The sequence below is a fragment of the Semicossyphus pulcher genome, unplaced genomic scaffold (genome assembly GCF_022749685.1).
Source record: "Semicossyphus pulcher isolate SPU_LCO1_2020_fin unplaced genomic scaffold, fSemPul1.0.p SCAF_17, whole genome shotgun sequence".
Taxonomy (NCBI): Eukaryota; Metazoa; Chordata; class Actinopteri; order Labriformes; family Labridae; genus Semicossyphus; species Semicossyphus pulcher.
The window spans coordinates 4,108,975-4,135,129 of record NW_027211681.1 but is presented as its reverse complement, the minus strand read 5'-3'; the positions used below and the strand labels follow the sequence as shown (position 1 = coordinate 4,135,129).

Sequence of the window (26,155 nt, the reverse complement as noted above, 5' to 3'; positions counted from 1 at the left end):
ATGTTTTTTAGAAGTTTAAATATCTACACCATCTGTGTCACACAGCGTTTGCCACAAATCAAAGATAATGTGGTAGATGTTTTTACACGCTGCATGGCAACCATGACAACAAAGATCATCTCTCACATCTGGTAAAAGTATGAACCTGTATCTCCTACACGTATCTTAAGTGTGTTATGCTCTCTTCTCACTCTCAGTTACCTAATAAGCTCACACTGTCTTCCCTTTCCTCCCTTCGCAGCTGCATTATTTTGCATCTTTGTTTGAGTCTTCTTGCATCAGCAGTGTAGCAAAATTCCGTTTACCGTTAGCTAAGCCCCTGTGCCAAACAGCAGTTGCTCAATCACAGTTTAGCAACAGTAACTGAACATGGTGGGAATATCAAGCTGTTTATTTCTCCACATGCTGAAGAAATATTCCACATTTTAAGAATGTGGTCATTTTTTTGTAAGAAGAACCAAAAGTGTAATAAATTGATTGTTTATTAGTTCTAATATAAGCTTGAAATCGTTAGCATCTTAAGCTAACTAATGTACAAACAACAGCAGTAAGTACGCATTATTTTAAAGCCAAAGCTCCCTTCACAACAAGCACATCCGTGTTTGATTGGAAGTCCTGGATGCTATCGCCAACATCACTAGCTCTGTCACGCTCTTTATTAGATTACATACTCCAGAAGTGCGAATGCAGGCAAAAGACCATTGCCTGCAAGTCAGAATTCGTAGTCCTACGATGTTGTGCCAAAGGAAACAGTGCTGACAGCCACGCCTCTTTGCTGTTATCTCTACCCACGCGAGGTGACAATGCAAATGCCTCCAGAAGAAAATGTATTATTTGCCCCTTTGCTTGCATATAATGGTTTAATCAAAGTTATAATAAGGGAAATATTCACCAGTGTTCATTTTTACTGTGCACCAACTTGGTTAGCTTACACCATGTAAGACAGCGTGTTAGCAAAGCTGCAACTTTAGCCGTCCGTCTGTGTCTACACAGGATGCGTAAAGACACAATGTCAGGTTGTAGGTCTATCCCTATTTGGGAGCATTCAGAAATGGAGGTTCAGTTGAAATGGAGGTTTATCTCTTTTGTAAGACGCATTTAAGACAAACAACTGAAATGTGTAGCTGGATACATTACATATCTGCTACATACAGCATTTTTAACCAACATGGAGTTAAAGTTAGCTTAGTTAGCTAGCTAGCTTCAGGCTTCAGGCTATATTAAAAGCCACTATTAATGTGAAACTTGTTTTTATTCCCTTCTTGTGTTTTTTAAGCATACACAGTGTATGTAGTTTTTTAATTATCACCTTCATGTGGTAACACTGTTATCTTTGTAAACTGTGTTTGTGCTTCACAGATGTAGCAACACTTACTGAGGGGCATGGGGCTTAGTTAAAGTTCAAGCTGCTGAAAAAAGGTTTTAATTTTTGTTTCTTTGATGTTAGACTCAAGCAGCACTAGCCAAACCAAAGTTACCACTTCTCTAACTGGGGTGTCCTCATATTTTCATTATTGTTTTAGCTTGTGGCGTCATTACAGCTTGTTTTAGGAGTGTAAATACTCTGAATATTATCCTGGTCTTGTCAAGGACTTTACTTTATTGGACATAATCCTGCTTCTGTTTCCAGTGTGTTTTCTTGCCGTCCGGGGGGGTTGAGAAAACACAGACAGTTTGTCACTGGAACTAGGTTAAGGGCTGAACATTTGGGGGGAAATTAAGTAAAGTAGGAGGAGATGAAGAGCAGGAGTTTGGGAGAAAGGGAAGGGATATAAAGTTACTTACTGGCAAAACAAAAGTACAGCAGCAGCTGTTTAGATTGAGCGTTAGTCATTGCCCTCTCTTCAGTCTCGGTCCCCCCCTCCCTCTCTTTTTCTGCTCTCATGAGACTGTTGTGAATAGCTCCTGAAATAGAGCCCACTGGAGCGTAAAGGGAAATGTGAAAGACGGCGTAGACAGAGGAGGGGGTTTGTGCAAGCAACGTGATACGGTGCCAGTGAGAGAAATGTGTTCAAATGCAAAGATATGGAGTGAAAGAAAAGCGCAAGAAAGGGTGACGAGAGAGAGACAGTCCACACAGATAAATGAAAGGGAGGGAAAGAGAGAGAGAGAGAGAGAGGGAGGGGAGGGGAGGGGTGGGTAATCGAGGGGAGAGCGAGGCGTGCTCAGACGGAGACTCTGAATCTGAGAGAGGAAGAAAGCTGGTGAAGGTTCAGCGTTACTTTTCCTGCCACAGAAAGGATTTATCATTTTAATTCTCACTTTTCAGTCTCTGCTCTCATACTTTGTGGATTTTACGGACATTGGACAACAGGATATCTGAAAAATACGACAATCTCGAATGAACTTTGTGACAGAATCTAAACTTTTATTTCAGGACATCAACCAAGATTTATAAGTAATTTATAGTTTTGGTAGAATCACCAGCTGTTCGGGAATACTGGCAGCTTTTGACATGGGGACTGGAAAGGGGCTGCTCATTTTTGGTAAGTCATTCATTGAGTATAAGAGAGCACCGTGTGTGTGTGTGTGTGTGTGTGTGTGTGTGTGTGACACTGACTATGTGATTATTAGGATGAAGAAAACCAAAAGTATAGGGACGTTAAGAGATAATGTAACTGTTCAGCTGACGTACTTCTACTTTTGTTTCAGTCAGACAGATTTTCTAAATAAAATATTTACTTAATGTCTTAACAGATTGTCTAACAGACTCAAACACACATAGCAACTATTATCAGTGGTCACAACTTGTTAATTGTAGCGTAAACAGAGTTCAAGGAATTTTTAATTGTAGCTCACATGGGGAACATAAAGGTAACGTTAGGTCTGTCAGTCAGTGATCAGACTGTGTTGGCTGTTGTGACGATCAGAATGACGTGTGTGTAAAGACCTCTGGCCCTGCTCTGATGCTGCAGGACTGACCGGGTCCTCAGGCTGTCAGAGTAAAATAAACCCAGAGTCAGGCCTGAAAGCACACAATGACTCAGCACAGGAAGAATATATTAGCCTTATCTGAGTAAGACACAAAATATGAGGTTTAAAAAAGAAATCTGATTATGTATTAATGTCTTTTATTGAATGATCATATCACACTGTTGAACCACAGCCTAACTTGTTGCACTATGGCTCAATTTATCTTAAAAGCAGAAGAACTCAATATTACAACACGCAATGAAGCTGGTCAAATCTTATTTTTAGATAATAATGGATCAAAAGACTGTGAGGAACATAAAATTAGTAATTTGTAGTGACAAACGTAAGACGCATCACCCAACACTACAGTTTCCCCCAGCTTTATAGAGCATGTTAGCTTCTTTCAGCTTCTTGTTTTGGTTTTCTGGCACTCAGTGTAATATAGTGTGATCATTAACACCACTATCATCAACCTCATTTCCATCTGCATGTTTTTTTTTTTTAAATATAAAGCTGTGATGAAGCCGCTTTATATTATTACCAAATGGTTAAAGAAAAAAGATAGCTTGTGAATGTTGCTCCTAAATTGTCAAATATTTACCGCAAAAGTTGGTGGAGACCAACAAATGTTGTAAATGTTGCTCTGTGCGTCTCTGATAGTATGTCAGAGTTTGGTTTATAACTTGTTGAGTTGCCTCAAGTTTGGTAGTTTTGTTAGTATTGTATGTTTTTGGATTTAAACGGTTTGGAATTGGCTTTGACCTAAAGACAGGCCAGTTTGAGAAGGCGGGCTACTTAAGAAATATCACACTCGAGGTTGTGATGTACTGAATATCATCACGGCTGTGATTTGGTCGTAGTTATACAAGCGGCAAATAGTAGTAAAAAGTAACAATCAACAACAGATTATTTTTTGTTCCACCAACTCAACTAGTTCCACAGCTGAACTGAAACTGAACTTTTGTTGCCAAGCAACCCAAATATTCCCCTGCACTCTGTCTTTACGGGTTACCATAGATCAGCTGTTTTTATCATGAACATTTATCTGTTTGTTTTGATTTATCAACAACCAGTTAAAAAATAGGCTGCGGTGTGATTCAGAGGTACCAGCTTGATCAATGTCGACATACACGGTTGTTATTTAACAGTATTCAGAACACCTGGCTGAGGCGGAGTGATACACAGTGAAAAGTTACAGTGATGTTGTACTCTGTATCGCCACTCATGGAATGCCTCTTGTCCAATCAGATGACTTGGTCGGAGCTAACTGTTGTATAATTTGTTGATACATTATCAAAAAATCTTAAATAACCAACTGTAAAATCCGGAATATGAGTCGCAGTCTGTTTTGGGGGCATCTCAGAGGGAAAAAGATTTTCTATAGCTGTTTATTAATAAAAACGTGTATAAGTTATTTCAAAACAATTTGAATTTATTTTCATTTAAAACAAACACAAATTACAGCCTACCACCTGTTTTCGCCATGTCGAGTTTGCAATCCTGCTAGCAACCGCTGCTGTAACTAGTGGTAGCTGGTAACGTTAGCCCTTTTTACACTGCGCTTCTGCTTTAGCGTTGTAACGAAGCTCTGCCCCAGTGTGTGTTTTTATAACGTGTTCCGGCATTGTGGAAGCTAAACGTGCGCGAGGTGCAAACAAACAGTGCTTGCTTCACATACACACAGGGCGCTGTTCCGCCCTGCTGGTTCTGCTGTTTACACGCACACCGTTTCGCCTTTGCGAAACGACTTTGCCCCTCCATTCCTCCTCTGTGCATTTTACATAGAGGGTGAGACGTAACAGAGGCGTATTAATCCCGCCTTGCAACAATCAAGTTAGTTTTCCTCCCTTAAAACAGCAAGGAAAGCGGCACTTCGGCATATTGTAAATAGGAGACGTTGTAGCGGCTTGGGCCCGGATACAGTTTAATGTGGAGATGTGACGTCACCACTTAACAACCAGATAGCGTCATTGTCTGAGTAAAATACTGTAACACAATAACACACCTCTGTCTGCATTTTATACTGACACATTGGTCGCACTGGCATATTAGACGCAGCCCACTTTTTAGATTGTGGTAATTTTAGTTAAAGTGCGTCTTATACACTAAATTTTACAGTAGTTCAGCCCATTTAAAAGAACAATCACTATATTTTTGTTTAGAGGAACTATTTCATGAAAACAGTGCACAAGGTTTTTTTTTGTACTAAAGAAAAGCCAGATCAGCTGCTCATGATCAACATGCCTGAATCTCTGCTCATATGCTATTGAAAAAAAAGGGGGGGGGGTTGGCTGCTTTGGCTTGGTCGGTGGAGTGGGCGCCCTGCAGAGGCTGTAGTCCTCGACGGCACTGACCTCGATCTGCTGATCATTTGGTGTGTGTCGTCAACGAACTCTCTGTTCTATGTAATTAAGGCAAAAAGCCACCAAAAAACCTTTAAAAAAAAAGAGATTCTTTGTAGCTGTGTCTTCTTAAATGTAGCAAATTTATCAGTCTGATTGACTTAACAGAGATCAAATGAGTAGAATGAGGCTTATAACAAAGGACAGTTGCACAGGCGCTTGTACGCTCAGAGAAATAGAGACGAATCTCAGAGTGAAGGTATTTGGCTGCATTTATAACTTCCACTTTCTCACGGCCCACGAGTACTGCAGCAATTACGAGAAGCAGACTTTTGAAGACATGTGAGACAGAGCAGACGTACCGAAAGACAGTTAATGTGACAGACAACATTTCCCATCCAGCACTCTGCTCACTGCTGAATGAAAGTCAGCTGCAAGCAGAGCACAAAGTCACTCTTTGTATGTTTTCAGGCTTTGGTTCCTGTGCACAGTTATTAAGTCATACAGATAGACGCAGTCACACTGTTTCAGATACTCTGTCTAACTCTGTCTGCTTTCCCTAAAGTGGTGTTACTGTGGGAGCTCCAGCTCCCTCACAGAACAACACAGGGCTCATTGTGATCGAAGGAGGGAAACGCAGCATACTTTTTTTGCTGATACTGTAAGAAGGGGGCGCTGATGTCTGCCTAAACAGTTACTCATGAGTCTAAATATGTGACTGACACGTGTCCGTTGTGATATGTAGGTAATGTTACAGACTGGGGGTGGAGTTCAGCAGGAGGAAGAAACAATCTCAGAGGAAACAGGCACACGTGTAAAGCAAAAGGGGAAACTTTTGTGTCCATGTTTGCTGTATGCTGCTAAATAACCTTGAAGCAAGGGTCCAGCCCTGTTACTGTCTGTGTTAAGTGATGATTTAAGTAGAAAAGTATCTTCACTTCATTTAATTAGATCCTTTTCCTCAGAGGAACGGGAACAAATGGTTACAGAGAGACACTGTGAGTCATGTACGCATGTTACCCACATGGACACAGACAGACACAGAAGTTCATCCAGGTCTAGTTGGACCAAAGGAGTGAATGAATGAAGTTCATAATCATAGTCATTATATCGGATCCCAAAGTGACCCAGACAACAAGACCAAAAGTCTACAGACATTTAGTCTCTCTGTGTGCTGTACAAGAACAAGCTACCACAATGACAATTCAAATGCAGACAACTGATTGAGGGGATAAATCGGCATACAGGACATCCTGCTAAACACCACACATTGCGCGGTTCACCGGTCTATGACTGAAACTTTGCAAAGAGGAAAATATCTGAAATATACATACACAGCATTCACATATTAATATTGTATCGACTAAGTAAATGTAACTAAATATATATGTAACTAAAATGTATACATGGCTGTTTAAACATGACAGGCCAACGTTTGTGTCTGTTTGTGCAGACTGGACCATCACAGGCGATTTTACGAGATTGTGTTATACAACAAATGTAGCTAAATTAATTGAGTATATCACATTATATAAAGTTTATAGCTGCCACACGTGTTTCAGGCAAAGTAGCCATGATGCTAAGCTAAGACCACACCTACAATGAACCGGTACTATCTGCAGTGTACAAAAAAAAGTGCTAGTACAAGCTTCAAGGAAGTAGATCAAAGTAAAGCCAATAACATGCTAAGTTGGAGAGGGGCTTGGCATGCAGGTGTTTAATAAGTATATTATCATTTTCATTATTTTAGCTTAACATTTTTCAGCTAACCAAACTTCATGGTTGTTGAAACATTAAAGTCAAAACTCAGGTGATCGTTCAAGCCTTTTGACACATCTTCTGAGAACTATGAATGCCTGTAGAAGATTTTGTGGCAGTCCATCGGCAGAAGTGGAGGTATTTTACGTGATAAGAAAAAATGTCACCGTCTGCTGGTGTAAGATGAAATTATAAGGCATCATTAAATGTATCCGCCTTCATTTCATGGGGACCATGAACGTCTGTGCAAAGTTTCAAGACATCGTCCAAAAGAGAGATAAGAGAAAATTAGTGTGGACAGACGTGACCGACTGACCCATCTGGACGTTGGCGACTGGTCTTTCCTGAAGCCATGCTGCTTGGTTGTTTAATAAGATACAATATATAATTAATATCTCCGCTGTTGATCTTTTTGTTCATTATGCAACAAATATTTTCTCCGTGACCACAAAATCATTAAACAACCTGCCTCCAGGAGTTCTGGAGTTATGGAGAGGTGACTGAGGTGAAAATCTATGGGGCTGGAAACAGACTGCTCATAATCAGCACTGATGGTGAAGTGAAATACGCTGCAGGAGCTGTTTGAGAGGTTTCTGTTGATGTTTTGATACTTTTGTGCTGCCATGACTCCGGTTAGCCGTTGCTGTCAATCTAAGCAGACTGCAGCTGCTTCCTCTTTAGCGAGGCGCCTTTAGCAAAGAGGAACACCGGAGCCACCTTATGACATGTAAATTAAACACAACATAAAAAACATGATAGAAGTTAAACTGCATATAATTCTGAACTTTGTACTGTGGGAAAGTTTTATTTTATGAAACTCTCTGAGGGCCTTAAAAATGAAAGTGGGGCTTCACCACTGAGTGCAGGGTCACAATTTAATGGAATTTCTGTTCAGATCTTGCACCATCACCAGTGAGGTTTCTGGGCTAAAGTTATGCTGACTGACTGAATAGAGGCTGTAAAATCAGCAGATGCAATTGCTGGTTTAATGCCCCGTTTATTGTTATTATAACATGCCTTAACCGTGAATTGAATCTAATTTGTGTCTCTCTCTTTTCTTGCAGGTGTATTGTGTTTGCTGGAGAACTGTGTCTCTGATTGTCCCCATGGTTTAAGCTCAAGAAATCGCGAATGTGTTGGTAAGAATCTGCACTGACCTCAACGATCGCTCTCCGCTGTCTTTCTTCTCTCTACCAATGTTTCATTGAGTCTTGAGTTGTGTTCCCTAAATATGAAATACCTCTTAATGGAGTTGACCAGAAGACCTTTTTTCCCGACATTTCACAATATTTTCCCTTTTAAGGCATTTAAGCACGGCTCAAAACCGGAGCGTATTACAATGGCAGCATCAGTAAAAGAGGCCTAAATTCTCGGATCAGTACAAATTGAAAGAAACATTAAATAGAGACACAAGTGCCCTGACAGCAGAGCTAAAACCAGAGCATCATGGTGGACTGAGAGGTGGAAGAAAAAGAGCTTTAAATGACCTGATGACATTTTACTAACAAGAGAGTGAAGGATGCTGCATCTGTGAGAACATGTTGTATTACCTATTGATCTATGAGATTTCTACCCATAACTCTTTGCTTCATGTATTTGAATCCAAATCTACAGATGAGGATGAGTGCGTAGAAATCCCAAATGCATGTGGAAAAAACACAATGTGCACCAACACATATGGAAGCTTCTTGTGTCAGTGCCTGCCAGGATTCAAAAACATCAGAGGAGACGTTAACTTCACGGGAATAAACGGACAGTGCCTGGGTGAGTGTTCCAGAGTGTGTGTGTGACCAGTGTTTCTCCACAAGGACCCTTACCCATCTTCGCTTGTTCCCTTCAGACATCAACGAGTGCAACAAAGAGCCTGGTATCTGTGGTCCTGCTATGAAATGTTCAAATCTGATTGGGAGCTACAAGTGCACCTGCCAACATGGGTACACCAGAGACAACAGCAGTGTAGGCTGCGTTGGTGAGTTGTGTCTACATTTATGTATCTACTCTTGTCTGGTTGAAGATGATCTGGATTTTGCTGAGATCACAAAACAATATCACGATGGTGAAAATTGACCCGGCTCAATCGGTGCAGCAGAAAGAACAAGAGGCCGGGGATGTAAATATAAATCTGGTCTATACACACCTACACAGTCTTTAAACTGCCGTGTGGGTGTCAGTGCTTGTTAGATCACCTCCTCTGTGCTGATTTGTCTCACTTGCATCAATGGCTTGAGTGTCAACAACACAGCCGTGTAAACAACACAGACTTACATAAACACAGACATAAACACATATTTCACATGACTTGTCATGATTGAATAAACATAAAATCCGCACTGTGTCTACCAACACTAGAAAGCTGTGGAAAAATAAGATTCAACTTTACCAATGTTTGGCAGCTGCTTGCTATTTGATTATCCCCTGATTCCACTTTAAACGGTACTGCCCGTACAGCTTCTGCACTCCATTGTAGAGCGTTTCCATCGTGGCCAAGTAGAGCAAATTATATAAACACTAATATGCATCTTTGTTTATTTAAAGCAGGCTGGAAGCTAAATAATAAATCCTACTAACAGTAACCCAAGTTGAGAAGAGTCATGAAGTCATTAAGTGAACTGTATCTAACTTTAGCAAACTTTACCCACCAGCAGCTACGAGTCATAGAGTATTGGTGCAGATTATTTGTAATAAGCAAAACTTTTTAGTTGTGAGAAAGTTACTCTTAGCTCAATCTCAGAACCTATCATCGGTTGCATCAAATTGCATCTTTTATCTAAATCTGGAAAACAACATCTCACGTCACTGTCTGCCGGAAAACTTCCCAAAGGCCCAATTGCCAAATGAAACACGTCCGCTGTTTACATGGAAGAGATTGTTTCTTTACGTGCATTAGCATTACCTGCTTATGTTCAGATTCAATCAATCATTACCCTCAAGGAATGTCAGTGATAATGTCTCTGTTCCTGTTTCTAACACAGACATCAATGAATGCAACGTAGCTGAAAACAGGAGCGAGGACATCTGTGGAGCTAAAGGGACCTGTAAAAATGTTAATGGGAGCTATTGGTGCAAGTGTCAAGAAGGATACACCAACTATGGCAACGAAAGGACCCCATGCTCAAGTGAGTTGATACTCACGCCAATCATCTTTATGCATTTCACTGCTTTTTACTTTCTTACTGAAGCCTCGCTTTCTCATCTGCATTTACTCACACACGTGTTGATGCATGGGGCTGAGAAATGACAACAAGTGGTGCAAAGCCTCTTCCAAATGCACCACTGTTTGCCCTCTGAAACGAATGCTTTGTGCATCAGATCGCTGCATATTTTGGGCCACAGTTTCCTTTGTGCTTTGAATACTCGCTCAGCCTTGACTCTACTTTCTGTGTCTACTCATCTGAATCTAGATAATCTGTGGTCTAAGTCTCAGAAGCTAATGTGGAGGACTTTCTGTTCTCTGCTGCCGCTTTGCTTTGTAGATGCTATCGCTTGCTTTCAATGCACAGGGCAGTGAAAATACTCTTCTGGTGAGATCACCGTCTGATATTCTGTTTTTTTTTTCCATTTAGAGCTCGACTGTAACGCCTTCAATGCAGACATTGGGCCTTCACAGGTAAACTAAAATTATCATCTGATTCAGATTTCATTTTCTCACTCGTACTCGCCCTTTAGGCAGCCCAGAGTTCCTTTATTCACTAGACCACCCTTAGGAGCTGTAGGGTTTATTATATGTGAACTTTAGTAAAGAGCAAGCTGAATAGTCGTATTATTCTCTGTCTGTGTCTCTCAGTCGCTCGGAGGCCTGGCAGACATCTTGTCCATGATGAGAAACAGCTGTTTGGCTCTGTCGAACCCAACTACCGCAAGTGACGGGAAGGCTGATGGAGAGGCGCTACTGGAGGTCAGAGCAGCACATTCAAAAGACAAACACATACAAACCCACACAGTATTCTCAAGTCAATCCCCTTTTCTGCCACTCTTACAGAAACTTTTGACAGCGACTGATGCCATCCTGGCCCCTGATCACCTGGACAGCAGTGAGGACGTCAGCGTACTGCTCGACACTGTGGAGAACTCCATCAGGGTCATCGGTCCACAGCTCAAAGACAAACGCACCAAGATAGAGACCAACAAGACAGGTAACAGGGTCCATGAGCTCTGCCGGGATTTGAATACTGTATTTGAAGAATAATAAGCATATAGACCTTTGAGTGGGACGCAGAGTTTGATAAATAAAGGTGTGAACTGTATCACAAGAAATTAAATGTCTGTTCGAATAGACGCAGAGATTGCAGTGCAAAGAGGAAAGACTCCACCCACGGGACCGATCCATCTGAACAATGAGAACGCCAGTCTAGACACTGACTGGACTACGGCAGCTGGGACGGGGTCGTACCCTGGTGAATTACTCTTCTCTTCCCTTCTCCCTTTGTCTTAAGAAAAATAAGTCCCATTTTTTTTGTATCTATATCAATGATCATATTTATTGTTTTTTTAACAGGTTTTGCTCTGGCTGCATTGTTGAGCTACAAGAACCTTGAGAGCTCAGTTAACCGCTCCTTTGAGGAGCTCACAGGATTTGAAAAAGAAGGAGTGGATCCCTCCTTTCAGATCTTCTCCAGAGTTGTGTCAGTTGTGGTTTCCAACCCCTCCACTCAGAACCTGAGCCGCCGTGTCAACATCACCCTCAGACATCTGGTAGTCCCACTTTTTCCACAGTCTTTTGAGTGTGTGATTCTACTAAGGCTGGATGATAAATATATACATGAAATATCAGCCTGTTTTTCACTTAACGGTGTGGTTTTGTGCATATAGGACACAGAGAAGTCCACTGAGGTGAGATACATCTGTGCGTACTGGACTGAGAGAGGAGCCTGGTCCACAAATGGTTGTTGGTTGGATCAGGAGTACTCCAATATCACACACAGTGTGTGCACATGTGAACATCTGAGCAGCTTTGCTGTGCTAATGGCACGCTATCCTATGAAGGTAAGGAGCAGACACAACATAAAAACCTACTTACTGGTAATATGTTTAGTGTGTTGACGTCCAAAGAAATCATTCAATTTTATTTAATGATATCACTTTTAATGACAGAGGTGTTGTTACAGCCCTTTCATCTTTTAGCCAATCCCATGTCTCCTCCATCTAGCAAGTAGGCTCAACAACTGCCACTGCCAGTTAGCTCCTGTTAGCTATAGCAACGACTAAGTTTAACAAGGCTGTTTCGTGAAAAATCGTGCTAGCTAGGCCAACTTGTGAGTTTATTAGCATCAAAGTGAAGTAGCTACACGTTAGCATTGTTAGCTATCTCCTGTTGAATTGGCACTATCCATATACCTATGATTTAGCAAGCTAGCTGCTGCCGTTAACACTGTCTTAACTTTGCTGAGTAATAAATGAATCCCAGCCGCCCAGCTAGTTAGCCAGCAAGGTAGGTAGCATGTGCTGCCATTATGCCTGCCTGTTATTCTGAATTAATAAATGAAGTTGCTTAAGCAAAAGGGTTTTACTAAGAGCAAATACTCTACTGACTCTGCAGTTACCATTAGCATCATGGATCATTTCATTGCAAGGTTTTTGTTATGGTTTCGTTGCTGCCCGCAGCAGGAAGCTATTTAAGTGAAGATGCACCTACCGGTAGAACATACAGTATAGTGGAGAAAATAGCAGGTGAAGGGTCAAATATTTCCCTCAGGAGTTGGTGGAGACCAAAGATGCTTGTAAATAATAATAATATTTAACCTGCTTTTGTCACATGGAAAACTTTAGTCAAATTGAATGCTGATGTTGCTGCTCTGCTTGATGTGTTAATAAGCAACTGTTCGCTTTAAGTTCAACATATCACCTGTAAAATGTGATAATATATCAATGTTTTTATAGGATGATCATGCTCATCCTCAAGTGGCCCAAAAGCTTTAAATTCAATACGATCATTCTTTTAACAGTGCTTTCCCTCTCTTCCTCACTCACATACATTTCAGAGTAAATAAACACAGTAATTATGATGTTCATGATAACACTAAAACTCAAATTAAACATTAAAGGACTTCACATATCTTCTCCTTCCAGCACACCTTTGGGCTCGTGCTGATGACCAAGATAGGGCTGACCATCTCCCTGCTGTGCCTCTTCCTCTGCATCCTCACATTCAAGTTCTGCCGCTCCATACAAGGGACCCGAACCACCATCCACCTGCACCTCTGTGTCTGCCTCTTCATGGCTGACCTTATCTTCCTGGCTGGCATTTCACAAACTAAACCCGTGGTATGTTTGGGCAACAATTAGTGACTTAATTTACAATGACTGCCATACCTTTATTAGGAAATTATTTTGATTTAATGTGTTAACAATGGGTTGAATTATTCTTCCGATCTTCCTGTTTACATGCCACAAAGCAGAGTCTGGTTAATAATAAGAAGCACTCTCCACATTAACGTCAGAGTATTTCTGCAACCTCTAACCCATTTCCTACCACGTCAAAGTTGAAAGCCTTTGTGGTAAGAACGGAAAATCCAGACCTCTTCACACAGTTACTTCAGAAGACTTACACTGGAGCATAAAATCACAAAATTACCAAATTTGTCTCTACTTCCTAGTTTTAAATGAACCAAAACTGTAATACTTGTGTCTAAATCAACTGTGGAAAGTGACAGCACATTTAGGTTCAGTTAAGGGGAACTTGTACTTTGCTTGAGCTTTTCCATTTTATGCAACTTTTTTTTGGAATCCTCATTGTTAAATAAGCACATATTGTGTCAGTGAGCCTTGGCCCCCATGACCCTGTTGCCCGTTTTCCTTCCTTGGACCACTTTTGGTAGGTACTGACCACTGCAGACCGGGAACAGCCCACAAGAGCTGCAGTTTTGGAGGTGCTCTGACCCAGCCACCTAGCCTTCACAATTTGGCCCTTATCAAAGTCGCTCACATCCTTACACTTGAATATTCTTCCTGCTTCCAACACAACTCCGAGGGCAACAAGTTCACTTGCTTCCCAACATATCCCACCCACTGACAGATGCCACTGTAATGAGATAATCAATAGAAGTAATAATATTTTAAATTGGGGCCATAGCTGTGGAGAAAGTTCTACAAACAGCTCGTGGTTTCGCCCATTCTACATTCCTACAACACCCTGCATGCATTGCGCCGCTCCCTCTTAAAAGAACGCCCCAGCGAGAAACATGACATCGGAGGCGGGCGTCCTAAATTGAGGAAGTGTAGTTTAGCCTCCGCCAGATGAGGCTCTAACTAACAGCTCTAGTGTGGCGGAGGTTTTCCAGGGCTCACTGGAGAAGCGGATAGCGTCCTCTAAAGGCACAGAGCAAAATTGCATATTTTTTCCTACCATAACGACATTAGCTCCCCATAATTGCATGATAGGACTGAGGTTGCAAATCGGCAAACTGGCCCTTTAAAACTGTAAGGTTTGAAACAATCTAAATTAGTGCTTTTAACTTTTAACTGAGACTTTAAACTGTAATTTCCAGGTTTGTATTCCTTCTAAAGGATCTTACTTCTTCTTCCACAACTGGCCTTACTTAAGTTAATATTACGGTATCCTAATTTAGGTTATGATACTCAGAGACGGACACAAAATCGTGTATCATCACAACAACTCAAAAATGTGATACGGGTGATAATGTAGAGTTTCTGCTTCCTTCCTTTGCTCTGATCTCGTCTTTCTTCATGCTACATTTCAGGGCGGCTGCAGATTTGTTGCAGCAATGATCCACTTCTTCTTCTTGGGAGTGTTCAGCTGGATGCTGTTAGAGGGGGTGCAGCTGTACCGTATGGTCGTCCTGGTGTTCAATGCCACCATCCGGCCCCTCTACTTATACCTCACTGGTTACGGAGCACCTTTTGTTATCCTCATTATCTCTGCCATCATTAGGCCAAAGGGATACGGCACTGACGAGCAGTAAGTGTTACAGTATGTGTGTTTGTATATGTATGGATGTTAGCATTACATCAGTGGATTACACAGACCTGCTGTTATCTCTCTGGTTGATGTGAGGAAAAAACCCTATCATAAACATGTGTTTCCTTCCTCCCAAACAGCTGCTGGCTGTCTCTGAATGATGGCCTCATCTGGAGCTTCTTTGGCCCCGTGTGCTTCATCATCATCCTCAACATCTTCTTCTTCATCATCACTGTCTGGAAGCTCGCCCAGAAGTTCACTAGCCTCAACCCAGACCTCACCAAACTGCACAAAATCAGGTCAGTCTGCGCGTTTGTTTGTGTCTTCACATGCTGTGGTAATATGTGAAGTAATGTGACCCTCACCTTCTGACTGCGCAAGCAAACGCTGACTTGATGCATGTGTTGGGAAAATGGGGTTTCTTTGGGAAAAAACGCATGGATGGAAAGAATGTGAGAGTTTTTTATGGAGAATGTTTTCATAGTAGTGACTCGGCTCTCTAATGGGGTGACCTTTGTGCCCATTTTTACTGCACTCGGTGCGTTGGTAGAAATCGCTGTATAAACATGTGCTGCTGAGAAAAACATCAAATGTCCACTGAAAAAAAACAAACATCTTTGGATACACTAATTCATCAATCAGTGACTTTCAATTAAGTCCTGGGAATTAGAAATTAGAACGTCTTGTGCTTAAACTAAGGGAGCAGTTTTCCAGTTAAACACAGAAAACATTAAATTATAATCAAGAGGTTTTTTGTAGTTTCTATCAGTGGAAAGATTTGTAACCCATCCACACTGCTGCAGGATGTTTCCTGCAGGGACCGTAGAAAGACACGCATGTTTGAGCGACTGAAATGAAATCACAGTCTGCACTTGAGTTTTCTTTGCTATAATTGAAATGCTATCAATCTTCTCTGCTTCTGAATGTGAATTATTACGCCAGTTATTCATGGGAAAAAGGGATACACAACCAAATAGGGCAATGTTAAGTACATTGCCACAAGCTGTTTTTAAAATAGTGTCCCTCTTTAACGCTAATCTTCTGTATTAATCAGTTTCCTTTGGCTTTGCTTCTTCCAGTTGCTTTCAATAGACAGTAATGTGTTTAGAAAGTGTCTCTGTTCTGTAGCCCATCAATTTTTTTCTCTGCCCTTCCACTCTTCGGGGGTTTTCCACACTGAAATGTTAACTGAGTCATCCATGTTTATCTCTCCTTTCATTCTCTATCTGTTGCCCTTTCTCTGACCATCCCCCCACTCTCTCCGTCCTCCTTTTCCGTTGCAGAGCTTTCACAGTGACGGCTGTCGCCCAGATGTGTATACTGGGCCTGATGTGGGTGTTCGGGGCCTTCCTGTTTGAAGAGGGGCCCGTAGTGGTGGCTTATATCTTCACTATCCTGAACAGCCTGCAGGGAGCGCTGGTCTTCATCATGCACTGCCTGCTGTCTAAACAGGTAGGGGACAGAAGCTGTGTGTGTAGCTGTGTTATCATGAGGCGAAGAGAAATATTAACTCAACAGATACAATAATAAATAATCAACTACAAGAGTGTGTGATGAAAACATTGGAGTGCATTGGATTAAGTTGTTTTCTCTTGATGTTCTGCTGCCCTCTGCAGGTGAGAGAGGAGTACGCCCATTTCCTCTCCTGTATCTGCACACCACAGAAGAAGAAATACTCAGACTTCAGCAGCACCAATCCCTCCAGTAGTCAGTCACAAGTAAGCTTAAAGTGAACAGTTCATCATCTCCCTCTCTACGAACACGTCTATTTAACTACTGTACCTCCATGCAACTTAGATATATTGTGTATTTCCTTTTTAGAGTAACTTATACTTCAACTCGACAATAATTAAGGCAGGAATTTGATTGTTTTTATTCCTTTATCTGACATTTACAGTTAACAATTGCCTTTTACTCTCAAAAACCAAATGACACAGTGCTTCACAATGGCAGAAAAATATAACAGACAAATCAAAAAATGATCTGGTTTCAGAAGAAGATAAAAAAACAGGAGAAGGTAAAATGGGAAAAAAACAACATATAGAACATAAAGGATTTTCATTATGCATACTTAAACTTTTACATTTAAAAATTTCACATTTGATGGCCTTAAAATCTTACCTTAGGAGAATTTTGTTTGTCAGACTTGTATTAACGTATTTTTACATTTACACAATCTAAACAGGAGTCACATTTCCTGTATGTGTTCTTGGCCATGAAGCTGATTTTGATATTTCTACTTTTACAAAAAAAAAAGATTGCAGTTCTTTACCACTGCAAACACATTACATAAATGACATCCATAGTCTTACACTGTTTCTGAACTTTTTCTTTTTGTGTTCATTCAGGCCTCTCGGAGCGGGCAGATCACAGGAGAATCCCAAATATGAAGATGTTTTCTATGCCAGTTCTCACACCTTAAACCTACCTTCAAAAGTTTAGATCTCTTCTAATAACAAAAATCAGTCATTATTCTTGATGTCAATTAAAATTCTATTTTAGTTTTGTTGTACCCTTAAACTTTATGTTTAATGCTACAACCAACCAAAAGGATCACATTTTTTACAACTCAGAAACCATGAAATCCACTTATATGAGTAATGTTGCACGAAGTCAACGATGAATCCTCAAATACGGCTTATATTTCCCTCTGATTGTGTTCTACATTTCTCTTATGGTGCATCAGGCTGCACCGATGATGACTGAATTTTTATTTTGAAGTAATCCTGACAAATGTGTAATCTTGTGGGAACAGACAAGAAGTAGCCGACTTCTAAAATGACCTCTTGAAGTGAAATTACAGATATCTCTGTATGTTATTGGTTCATCCGAAACATATCACAATCATAAAATAAGCTGTATTGGAGTGATCCAAAGTGATACTTATATAGAATATTTATTTTTAAGTGCTATAAAGTCTACTTTATGTGGACTGCAAGAAAATATGAGTCATGCTCTTAATGTAAAGCATGAGCATACTGTTTGTGCTGTATTTTATATAAAGATAACTGTGTCTGTTTTTTATGGGATCTTCAAATATTTTTTTCATGTGCTGTTTTTACAGTTTCAGTCTGTTAAAAGACGATGATGGGGCCGTGATGTTTTCTAATTTTAAACAAAATAAGTGTCTTTTTAATCACTTGTGGCTGTTTTTATCTTAATACAGTTGAGCTGTGCCTTTCATGACTGGTTTATGTAAAGATGCATTTTTTACGACATTATCAAACAAGAAAACAGATCCAGCCCAAAGTGGATGCTTGGTTGATTCATAAACACAGACCCACCCTTCTGATAAGCCCGAAGCTTCCTGCAATCAAACTGTGTTTATGGAATAAAATTCCATTTTGTTTGTCATGTTTTCTTTTTATAGCTGTCAGCCTCTGCCTTATCACATTGAGATTTAGTGGGAGTAATTTTATTGCACTTTTATTTTGTAAAAATGATAATGCAGCACATCTTCACATGGGATAATCGAGAAGACTTGAGAACAGCCTCACTTATAAAACCAGAACAGTTTATTGTTGTAATGAAGCTATCAGTTGTATAATTTTGTATTTTATAGAAATTGATCAGAAATGAGAGATTTGGATTTCAAATGATTTTTTATTTGATTGTTTTATCCTCTGTTTGCCAGATTTAGGCCATGTATGTTTAATTTATAAGACTAAGCTGTTCTGTGGTTCTTTGGTGTGGCTGCACTTTTTTGTGAACATCATGCCTTTTAATCATGCATTGCAAAATGTATTATTTTGTGAAAAAGCTACATGCAGCTTATTGTGAATGTAAGAATATTGTTGTTAGGATATACTATAGGTGTTTATAGGTATGAACTTATTTTTCTACTTTGTTGTATATTGTTCGGTACTATTTTCTTTAAAGAATATGCACCACATTTTTATTAAAGCTTCTACTTCAGCTGAAGGATCTGTGAAGTGTTGGATTTTTTTAAGTAATATTTCCAAGCAGATATTAAAAGATTAGAAAATAAATACATGATAGATAGATAGATAGATAGATAGATAGATAGATTTCGTGAAATTGGACTTGAATTGAAATAAAAATAAAAGTTAAAAACACTGTTCTTTTCTTTCCTTTACAAGTATAAGATATTCCCGAATAGGAGCAGGACTCAGGTCAATAATGAGCATGAGTCACACTGAGTCTGAGCCCACGTTTTCCCAATAAGTTTGTTGTGGAATTCCCTAAAAGTTGTTGGGGCTTGCTCGCTGTTACTTCAGGATAATATACATGAAGTGATGTTTGAACAAGAATTGCTCATACAACCTCTTTGCCTCGAGAGTTATGAAAACAATGAACACGTCATAATAACTTGGTAACATCCGTCTCACAGCAAAATAACTTTAAGCTAGCTAGCATTGGCCGTCTATACTATTACCACTTTCACTTCATAGAGTTCTTCAAACGTCTTTACTCCACTTTATATGTTGGACAGCTAGGCCCTTACTGTTCCTTACTATTACTATTACTCTTATAATAATTCTAATAATAATAATAATAATAATTATTATTATAATTATGATTATTCCTTACTTATCCCCTTACTATTTGATAGATAAATATTTCACAGTAAATGCTTGTTTTAATCTAAGATTAACTACTAAAACAAATCTCGAAGCTACAACTCTGCTTCCATGTTAAATCAGAAGACAATAATATAATAATTTAAAATGGCAATTTTGTAAAGCTTTGACTTTGGTCATCGCCATAATCTTTTGCCTTAATCTTGTTATGAACGTTATTTTATGTATAAATCAGAGAACGATTATTCTCGACATTTTGACTTTTATGTCAACATTTCGGCTTTATTCTCGGAAAATATAATGTAGGCTACACTTGTGGAAAAAATAAAAAACAAAACTTCCTTTAACCTCCTCTTACTCCGCCCGTTCCTATACTCTTTCTTCATATTCTGAACGTTTCTTAGGAAATAGACGATTCATGTTTCCCTTAAAATCAATCGTCAATAGTATAAATTTGACAGCAGGTGACATATCGTCCTCGCGGCGTTATTACTCACTCCGGCTCTGACCAATGGAGGAGCCCCTCTGCCGTGACGCAGTGCTTTATGAGTTGTAACCTGCTCTCAGTCCGTGTTGTTCATCACATACCAGACTTTACTTCTGACAGCTCCTGTTTACTGCTGCTCACACTGTGGCTCGACTCTAAAGTGAAGCTCACTGACACTTCAGAGCCCACATTCCTGCTGTCAACTCTTTTCCTTATTTCTTGGTGGAGCAAAGTCTTTGACAGGTAAGCCTCATCTATGATACTATATTCTTATGTGTTGTGATGGTTTCTGTGCCTGATGCCACAGTTTGTATCCTAACAGATAAGACCATGAATCTGATGAGTGGTGTTACATTGCTCCTCTGTGTGATTGGGGCTGTTCGGCTGCTCTCCCTCCCCGTGCTCTGCAGCCTAATGGCAGGTCTGGGGCTGTGCGTGGTCTGGAGAGGCTCATGGAGGTTCATATATGTCGCTGTATGCACCATCAGAAGAGACCTGATGTAAGTAGTTTGTGTAAATGTGTATGTATGTGTCTTCCATACAAAACCTTCTTTTGAATCCCCCTTTTTTTCCACACCTCTCTAACTTAAAGGTGCCTGTATGTTATCCTGCGAGTGAGGATTTCCATCTACCGTAATCTGCGAAATAGAAGCACCATCCCTGCCCTGTTTGCCCAGATGGTGAGGAAGCACCCAGATAAACCTGCGTTGATCTACGAGGCCACAGGAGAGGTTAGGACTCATTAAAGATTACACTTAAATGCAGCTTTAGCAGCATCTGCAACCTCATTGTGATGGAAATAAAACAGAATTACAGACCCCTATCTTCATTATATTCCAGGTGTGGACTTTCAGGGAGCTGCAGGAGCGATGTCATGCTGTGGCTCACTGGGCGCTGGCTCAGGGGTGGACAGAGGGGGATGTGGTGGCCTTGTATATGGAGAGCCAGCCTGTAGTGGTGGCTCTGTGGTTGGGTCTGGCTATGATTGGTGTGGAGGCTGCACTCCTCAACCACAACCTGCGGCAGCAGTCACTGCTGCACTGTGTCAGCGTGTCAAGAGCCCGGGTGATGGTGTTCGGTGTAGAGATGAGAGAAGGTAGGAACTTATAGTTGAGTAACAGTAAGAGAGGACACAAGTTGGATGCTCTGCTCTTGCAAAAATGTGTCTTCATGCTCTGTATTTTTGCCCCAGCTGTGGCAGAAGTGAGAGACTCCCTGCAGCCCGACATGCTCTTGTTTATCAGTGGTGAGCAAGTCGGTGAAGAGGAGCTCTGCAGCCACCGTGTTCAGAGTCTGGACGCCCTGCTGGACCGCTCCCCCAATCACCCACCAAACCACACACTCAGGAAGGAGTTCAATGGTGAGTCTGTGCAGTGTTTGTGCATGAGAGTACCACTATTTTTGCTTTATTAATGACTTATGTTACATATCACAGTGTTTGGATTGCAACACCTTTTTGCTCAGCAAGTCTTTGCCTGCAGGAGTAAACATTCTCGCTGCCAGACTTCTCTCACTTTGCTTTTCTTATGAGACTGAATCTAATGCATGCACATACGCACACACACCAGTGTCAAAGAAATCATCAACTCGCTTCAAAGACATATTTTAGTTTATACAACATTAAAGCTATCTGTGTGAAGATATTCTGTTTGATTAAATATTGTACCATCATTAAAAACTATCTTCAACTTTTTTTGAGTTATGTTAGGTGATGTATTTGTTATTAGTTTTCTCTAATTGATTTACTCATCTGTATTGTCGGCTATGATTTGACATTCCTGAGTTCATTCTCCTCAAGTCTTTGCTTGCACCGCCTGTCAGACCCAGAGAGGATGTGTAAGCAGAGACAGAAAAATGTTAAGTAAATGATGGTGGAGTGGGGGTGCATACCACACATGTGAAACCACAGCTAATAAACATAACACAAAGCATAAAGGTGATAAAACATTTCCTATAAAAAACTTCCTCTAACATCCACTTTCCCCCTCTCTCTGTGCAGACAGACTTTTCTACATCTACACATCTGGAACAACAGGAATGCCAAAGGCAGCCATAGTGGTGCACAGCCGGTGAGTTTGACTGTGATCTCATCTGAACTGATGATGCATAATGCTCCAAAAGTGTCTAGTCAGTCACTCTTAAAGACCAGCTCCAGTCATGTTTTAAGATAGATATAAAATGCTCTGCTTGAGATAATAAATTGTGTCTGATATGTTTTTTCTGCAAAATATGTTTAATTACCTTGTAAAAATCCTCCAGTGATCTTCTCCTTCTGCCTCATTAAAAATTAATGAATCTACATAGTCCCCGCCCACTATGCAAATGTCTAACCGCCCCCTCCATTGCGAAACCGAAACACGTCTGCCATCTAGTGGCGACTTGTTGAAACTTAGCTAGCTTGAAATGTCGTAATTAGTCGTAGTAACATTAACGTTAGTAGTCAGTTGTGGGTTTGCAAAAATTACGATGACGGGTACAGCTGGCTCACACATCGCTGAAGTGGTTGCCATAGGTTACACACAATGATATGCATAGCGTCACCCCGTCCATTAACTTTGGTTTGTGACGATCTGAAAACGTGTTGTTCAGCCTGTCCTTGGTACACTGCAGAATGTCTTGTAGCACATGAAAGACAGCACATGGAGATGTTTACAAGATTAAACACTGGATTTTCACTGGAGGGGGGCTTTAAAGTCTGAGTTCTGGCAAAGCAGCATCCATCCATAAAGGATCATAAAAAACGAAAAAGAGAATAACTTGCAGTTACAAATGTCTTAATTAAAATGAGATTTGCAGTGCATTATTAATGATGATGCATCTTTCCCGTCAGGTATTTTCGCATCGCTTCCTTTGGTTTCCACTCGTTTGGTTTGCGTCACGATGACATCATCTACAACTGCCTGCCCCTGTATCACTCTGCAGGTGGGCCTCAATGGATTTACTCTCTCTCTGCCATTGTACCTTTTCCTTTCTAAAACAACACACGTTGGTATATATACTAATGACAAATTTATTTCACTCAAATATTATGTCAGAAGGTAAAACTGTTGTCCTGTAAGATGAAGACTATAAACAGTGTCATATCCTTTACAAACTTCCTTACGCTTCCTTATATCATACTGTCAAAATAAAATACCACTTACACCATGATGCTATTAGAATGTTATTACATTATCATTACAACAACAAGAAACAGAATAAGTTCAATATGATGATAGTGTTTGTCTTTGTCTGTGCACCAATGTTTACAGGCACCATCATGGGTGTGGGCCAGTGTTTGCTCTTTGGTGTGACTGTTGTCGTCAGGAGGAAGTTCTCCGCAAGTCGCTTCTGGGACGACTGCGTCAAACACAACTGCAGTGTGAGTACACACTGAGACCATATTTACTTAACTACGAGGAGCGTCCAGCCGCCCTTCTGATTCTCTTCATGCAGCACTCACTGATTTATCTCTGTATGTGTGTGTGTGCAGGTAATACTATATATAGGTGAGATCTGTCGCTACCTGTTGGCCCAGCCCGTCCGATCATCCGAGGCACATCACCGGGTGCGTGTTGCTGTTGGCAACGGCCTGCGTCCTTCTGTGTGGGAGGAGTTTGTGCGGAGATTCAGAGTCCAGCGTGTTGGGGAATTTTATGGAGCAACAGAGTGCAACTGCAGCCTGATAAACATAGACGGAAAGGTGTGTGTTGTTTTATAGCTACGACTTCAGAGTAGAGTGAAGGATTTTCCATTTTGGATCGTGTCTCATGTCGATGTGTTACCTGTCCAGGTTGGGGCGTGTGGCTTCAGCAGTTGCATCCTGCCAAGTTTTTACCCCATTAGACTGGTCAGGGTGAAGGAGGAGAGTGGAGAGCTGTTTAGGGACTCACAGGGGCTCTGTGTGCCCTGTCTGCCTGGTGAGAACACACATACACACACATCTATCACAAGCAAAACAACAACCTGATAAAGATGTTATAAATGTTTAAAAAATTGTCCCTGCAGGTGTGCCGGGTATGTTAGTGGGACGCATCAACCTCACTGATCCTCTCAGGAGATTTGACGGCTACGTTGATCAGGATTCCACCAATAAGAAAATAGCTCACAACGTCTTCAAGATGGGAGACTCAGCTTATGTCTCAGGTGTGTTTTCTTCTGTCTCCTTCGAACACAGTCACAACACTGATCACCCGCTGTCTGGGTTCATACATGTTTCCTCCCACAGTCTAAAGACAAACAGTTCTGTAAGACAGCCCATTAGTATGAATGTTAGTGATTCACTGTCTGTGATGACAGAATGGGAACCTGTTGATGGTGTTTCCCACCTTACACCCAGTGCATGATGGGATATTTTCCAGCTCCAGATAAGTTAAAAAAAACATTCAGAGATACAAATATACAAAGACAAACTGAACAGTTCGGACACAGGTCCAACTTAGTCGGTAGAGCAGACGCCCCATGTGCAGAGGCAAAGTCCTCAAGGCACTGGCTGTGAGTTTGACTCCGACTTGCGCACCTTTGGTTGCATGTCTATCCCCTCTCTCATATATGGAGAGACAACCTTTCACACTTATATTGACACCTACGGGCAATTTTAGATTCACCAATTACCCAAAGGAGCATGGACTTTGGGAGGAGGCCAGAGTAACCCACGCATGCACAGGCAGAACATGCAAACTCCCCACAGCAAGGCCCCCTATGTGTGAACCGGGATTCAAACCACAATAAATAAAAATTGGGATATTCCTCTCAAGGCTTCTTACACTTTTTTTCCCTAATAGACTGCTCAGTGACTCACAATAACATTATATCAGTGTAAAAACTGTAAGGATGAATCATCTTTTTCCGTCTCTCTTCTTGTCTGATCCCCTCCAGCAATGATGACGACTGTTATTAGGTTATTATTTCTGTCTCCGTCTGTCTCTCAGGTGATGTGCTGGTGATGGATGAATACGGCTACATGTATTTCAGGGACCGTAGCGGTGACACGTTTCGCTGGCGTGGTGAGAACGTCTCCACCACAGAGGTGGAGGGAGTCCTCAGCGGCCTGCTGGGACACGCTGATGTTGCCGTGTATGGAGTTTCTGTACCAGGTAGAGACGAGACGAGACGAGTCAGCCTATAGAATGAAAGAAAAAGTTTAAGGGATTCATTTTTTGCTACATTTTTACATCACCTGTCTGTGTGTGTGCAGGTGTGGAGGGTAAAGCCGGTATGGCAGCGATATCTCACACAGGAGGCCAGTTTGACCTCGATGCGTTCCAGTTAGCCGTACAGAACGCCCTGCCTTCATACGCACGCCCCATCTTCCTCCGACTAATGCCGTCTGTTGACACTACAGGTGAGACTCTGATACAACAACATGCACACATAATATGCAACACATAAAAAATGTAACACATAAACTATATCTTCTACGTTTATCCTCAGGTACCTTTAAAATCCAGAAGATGCGGCTGCAGAGGGAGGGATACAAGCCAGCAGAGGCGAGCGATAAGGTTTATTTTCTGAACAGTCGAGCCGGGCGTTACGAGGCTGTTACTGAGGAACTATATGATGATGTCATCGAGGGGAGAGTGTGCCTATGAGGCCGGAGGAGATAAAAGCTTATAGAGTATATTTTTTATAGTCTGAAAGTGTAAGAAGAAAAATAATACATCCCTGGATGTATTTCCAGGATATATAAATACAGTTGTGGAAATGTGTTTTTGTTGTTTTGGCGATGAAATAAACTATATTTTTTGTACATTTTACAGTATCTTACCTTGTATGTGTTTTTTCAAATCAAGAAACACTTTAAATATTAAAATATAAACCTTTAAGAGTCACTGGATTCTGAACCAAATGACAACATGAGTGTTTTATATTAATAATCCAAAAACAGAAAAAGAACAAGATAAAACGGACAAAAGGAGGAAAAATGTCACTTTAATTCATAGTTAAAGAACAGTTTTATATCTGTATAATTTCAGAATGTGTCTGTGCTTTTAAGTACACAGCAAATATATATTTTCACCACACTCTTTAGAAAGAGAATTAAATCTATTAATTTATTAAATGTGACAACATTCATTAGCACTACATTTATGCTAGCAGCTGTATTAAGACACAGAGGAGCTTTTAAGCTAAGGGCTGATATCAGTATGCCAACATGCTTAAAGTGATTTTCATGGAAATAAATGTCTGTTAAGTCACTATCTATCGCCAAATGAGGTAA

The 26,155-nt window shown here is 40.8% G+C and overlaps 2 protein-coding genes across 2 annotated transcripts; both read left to right on the top strand.

The window, feature by feature from the left end:
- Positions 1–2,183: 2,183 nt before the first annotated feature.
- LOC138595384 (adhesion G protein-coupled receptor E5) lies at positions 2,184–18,964 on the top strand. Its single transcript, XM_069666774.1, has 17 exons — positions 2,184–2,486; positions 8,078–8,152; positions 8,628–8,777; positions 8,854–8,982; positions 9,986–10,129; positions 10,577–10,620; positions 10,798–10,908; positions 10,993–11,146; positions 11,288–11,407; positions 11,509–11,705; positions 11,823–11,996; positions 13,080–13,274; positions 14,711–14,928; positions 15,069–15,227; positions 16,212–16,380; positions 16,545–16,646; positions 17,277–18,964. The coding sequence occupies exons 1-17, from the start codon at positions 2,456–2,458 to the stop codon at positions 17,316–17,318; spliced, it is 2,214 nt and encodes a 737-aa protein (XP_069522875.1). The 5' UTR covers positions 2,184–2,455; the 3' UTR covers positions 17,319–18,964.
- A 1,146-nt stretch (positions 18,965–20,110) lies between these two features.
- On the top strand, positions 20,111–25,657 carry LOC138594572 (long-chain fatty acid transport protein 1-like). The gene is made up of 14 exons (XM_069665707.1): positions 20,111–20,199; positions 20,279–20,456; positions 20,549–20,687; positions 20,797–21,052; positions 21,149–21,316; positions 21,956–22,025; positions 22,787–22,878; positions 23,208–23,317; positions 23,429–23,638; positions 23,729–23,855; positions 23,944–24,081; positions 24,867–25,031; positions 25,133–25,279; positions 25,369–25,657. The coding sequence occupies exons 2-14, from the start codon at positions 20,287–20,289 to the stop codon at positions 25,524–25,526; spliced, it is 1,950 nt and encodes a 649-aa protein (XP_069521808.1). The 5' UTR covers positions 20,111–20,199; positions 20,279–20,286; the 3' UTR covers positions 25,527–25,657.
- Positions 25,658–26,155: the final 498 nt, after the last annotated feature.

What these genes read in the sequence shown, in the direction of transcription:
- LOC138594572 (XM_069665707.1), top strand. Translation starts at nt 20,287, where the DNA reads ATGAATCTGATGAGTGGTGTTACATTGCTCCTCTGTGTGATTGGGGCT. An exon ending in TCTACGAGGCCACAGGAGAG is followed by an intron (nt 20,688 to 20,796) that starts GTTAGGACTCAT and finishes ATTATATTCCAG; the next exon opens with GTGTGGACTTTCAGGGAGCT. An exon ending in GCCCCTGTATCACTCTGCAG is followed by an intron (nt 22,879 to 23,207) that starts GTGGGCCTCAAT and finishes CAATGTTTACAG; the next exon opens with GCACCATCATGGGTGTGGGC.
- LOC138595384 (XM_069666774.1), top strand. Translation starts at nt 2,456, where the DNA reads ATGGGGACTGGAAAGGGGCTGCTCATTTTTG. An exon ending in ATGGAGAGGCGCTACTGGAG is followed by an intron (nt 10,909 to 10,992) that starts GTCAGAGCAGCA and finishes CCACTCTTACAG; the next exon opens with AAACTTTTGACAGCGACTGA. An exon ending in CCTCCAGTAGTCAGTCACAA is followed by an intron (nt 16,647 to 17,276) that starts GTAAGCTTAAAG and finishes GTGTTCATTCAG; the next exon opens with GCCTCTCGGAGCGGGCAGAT.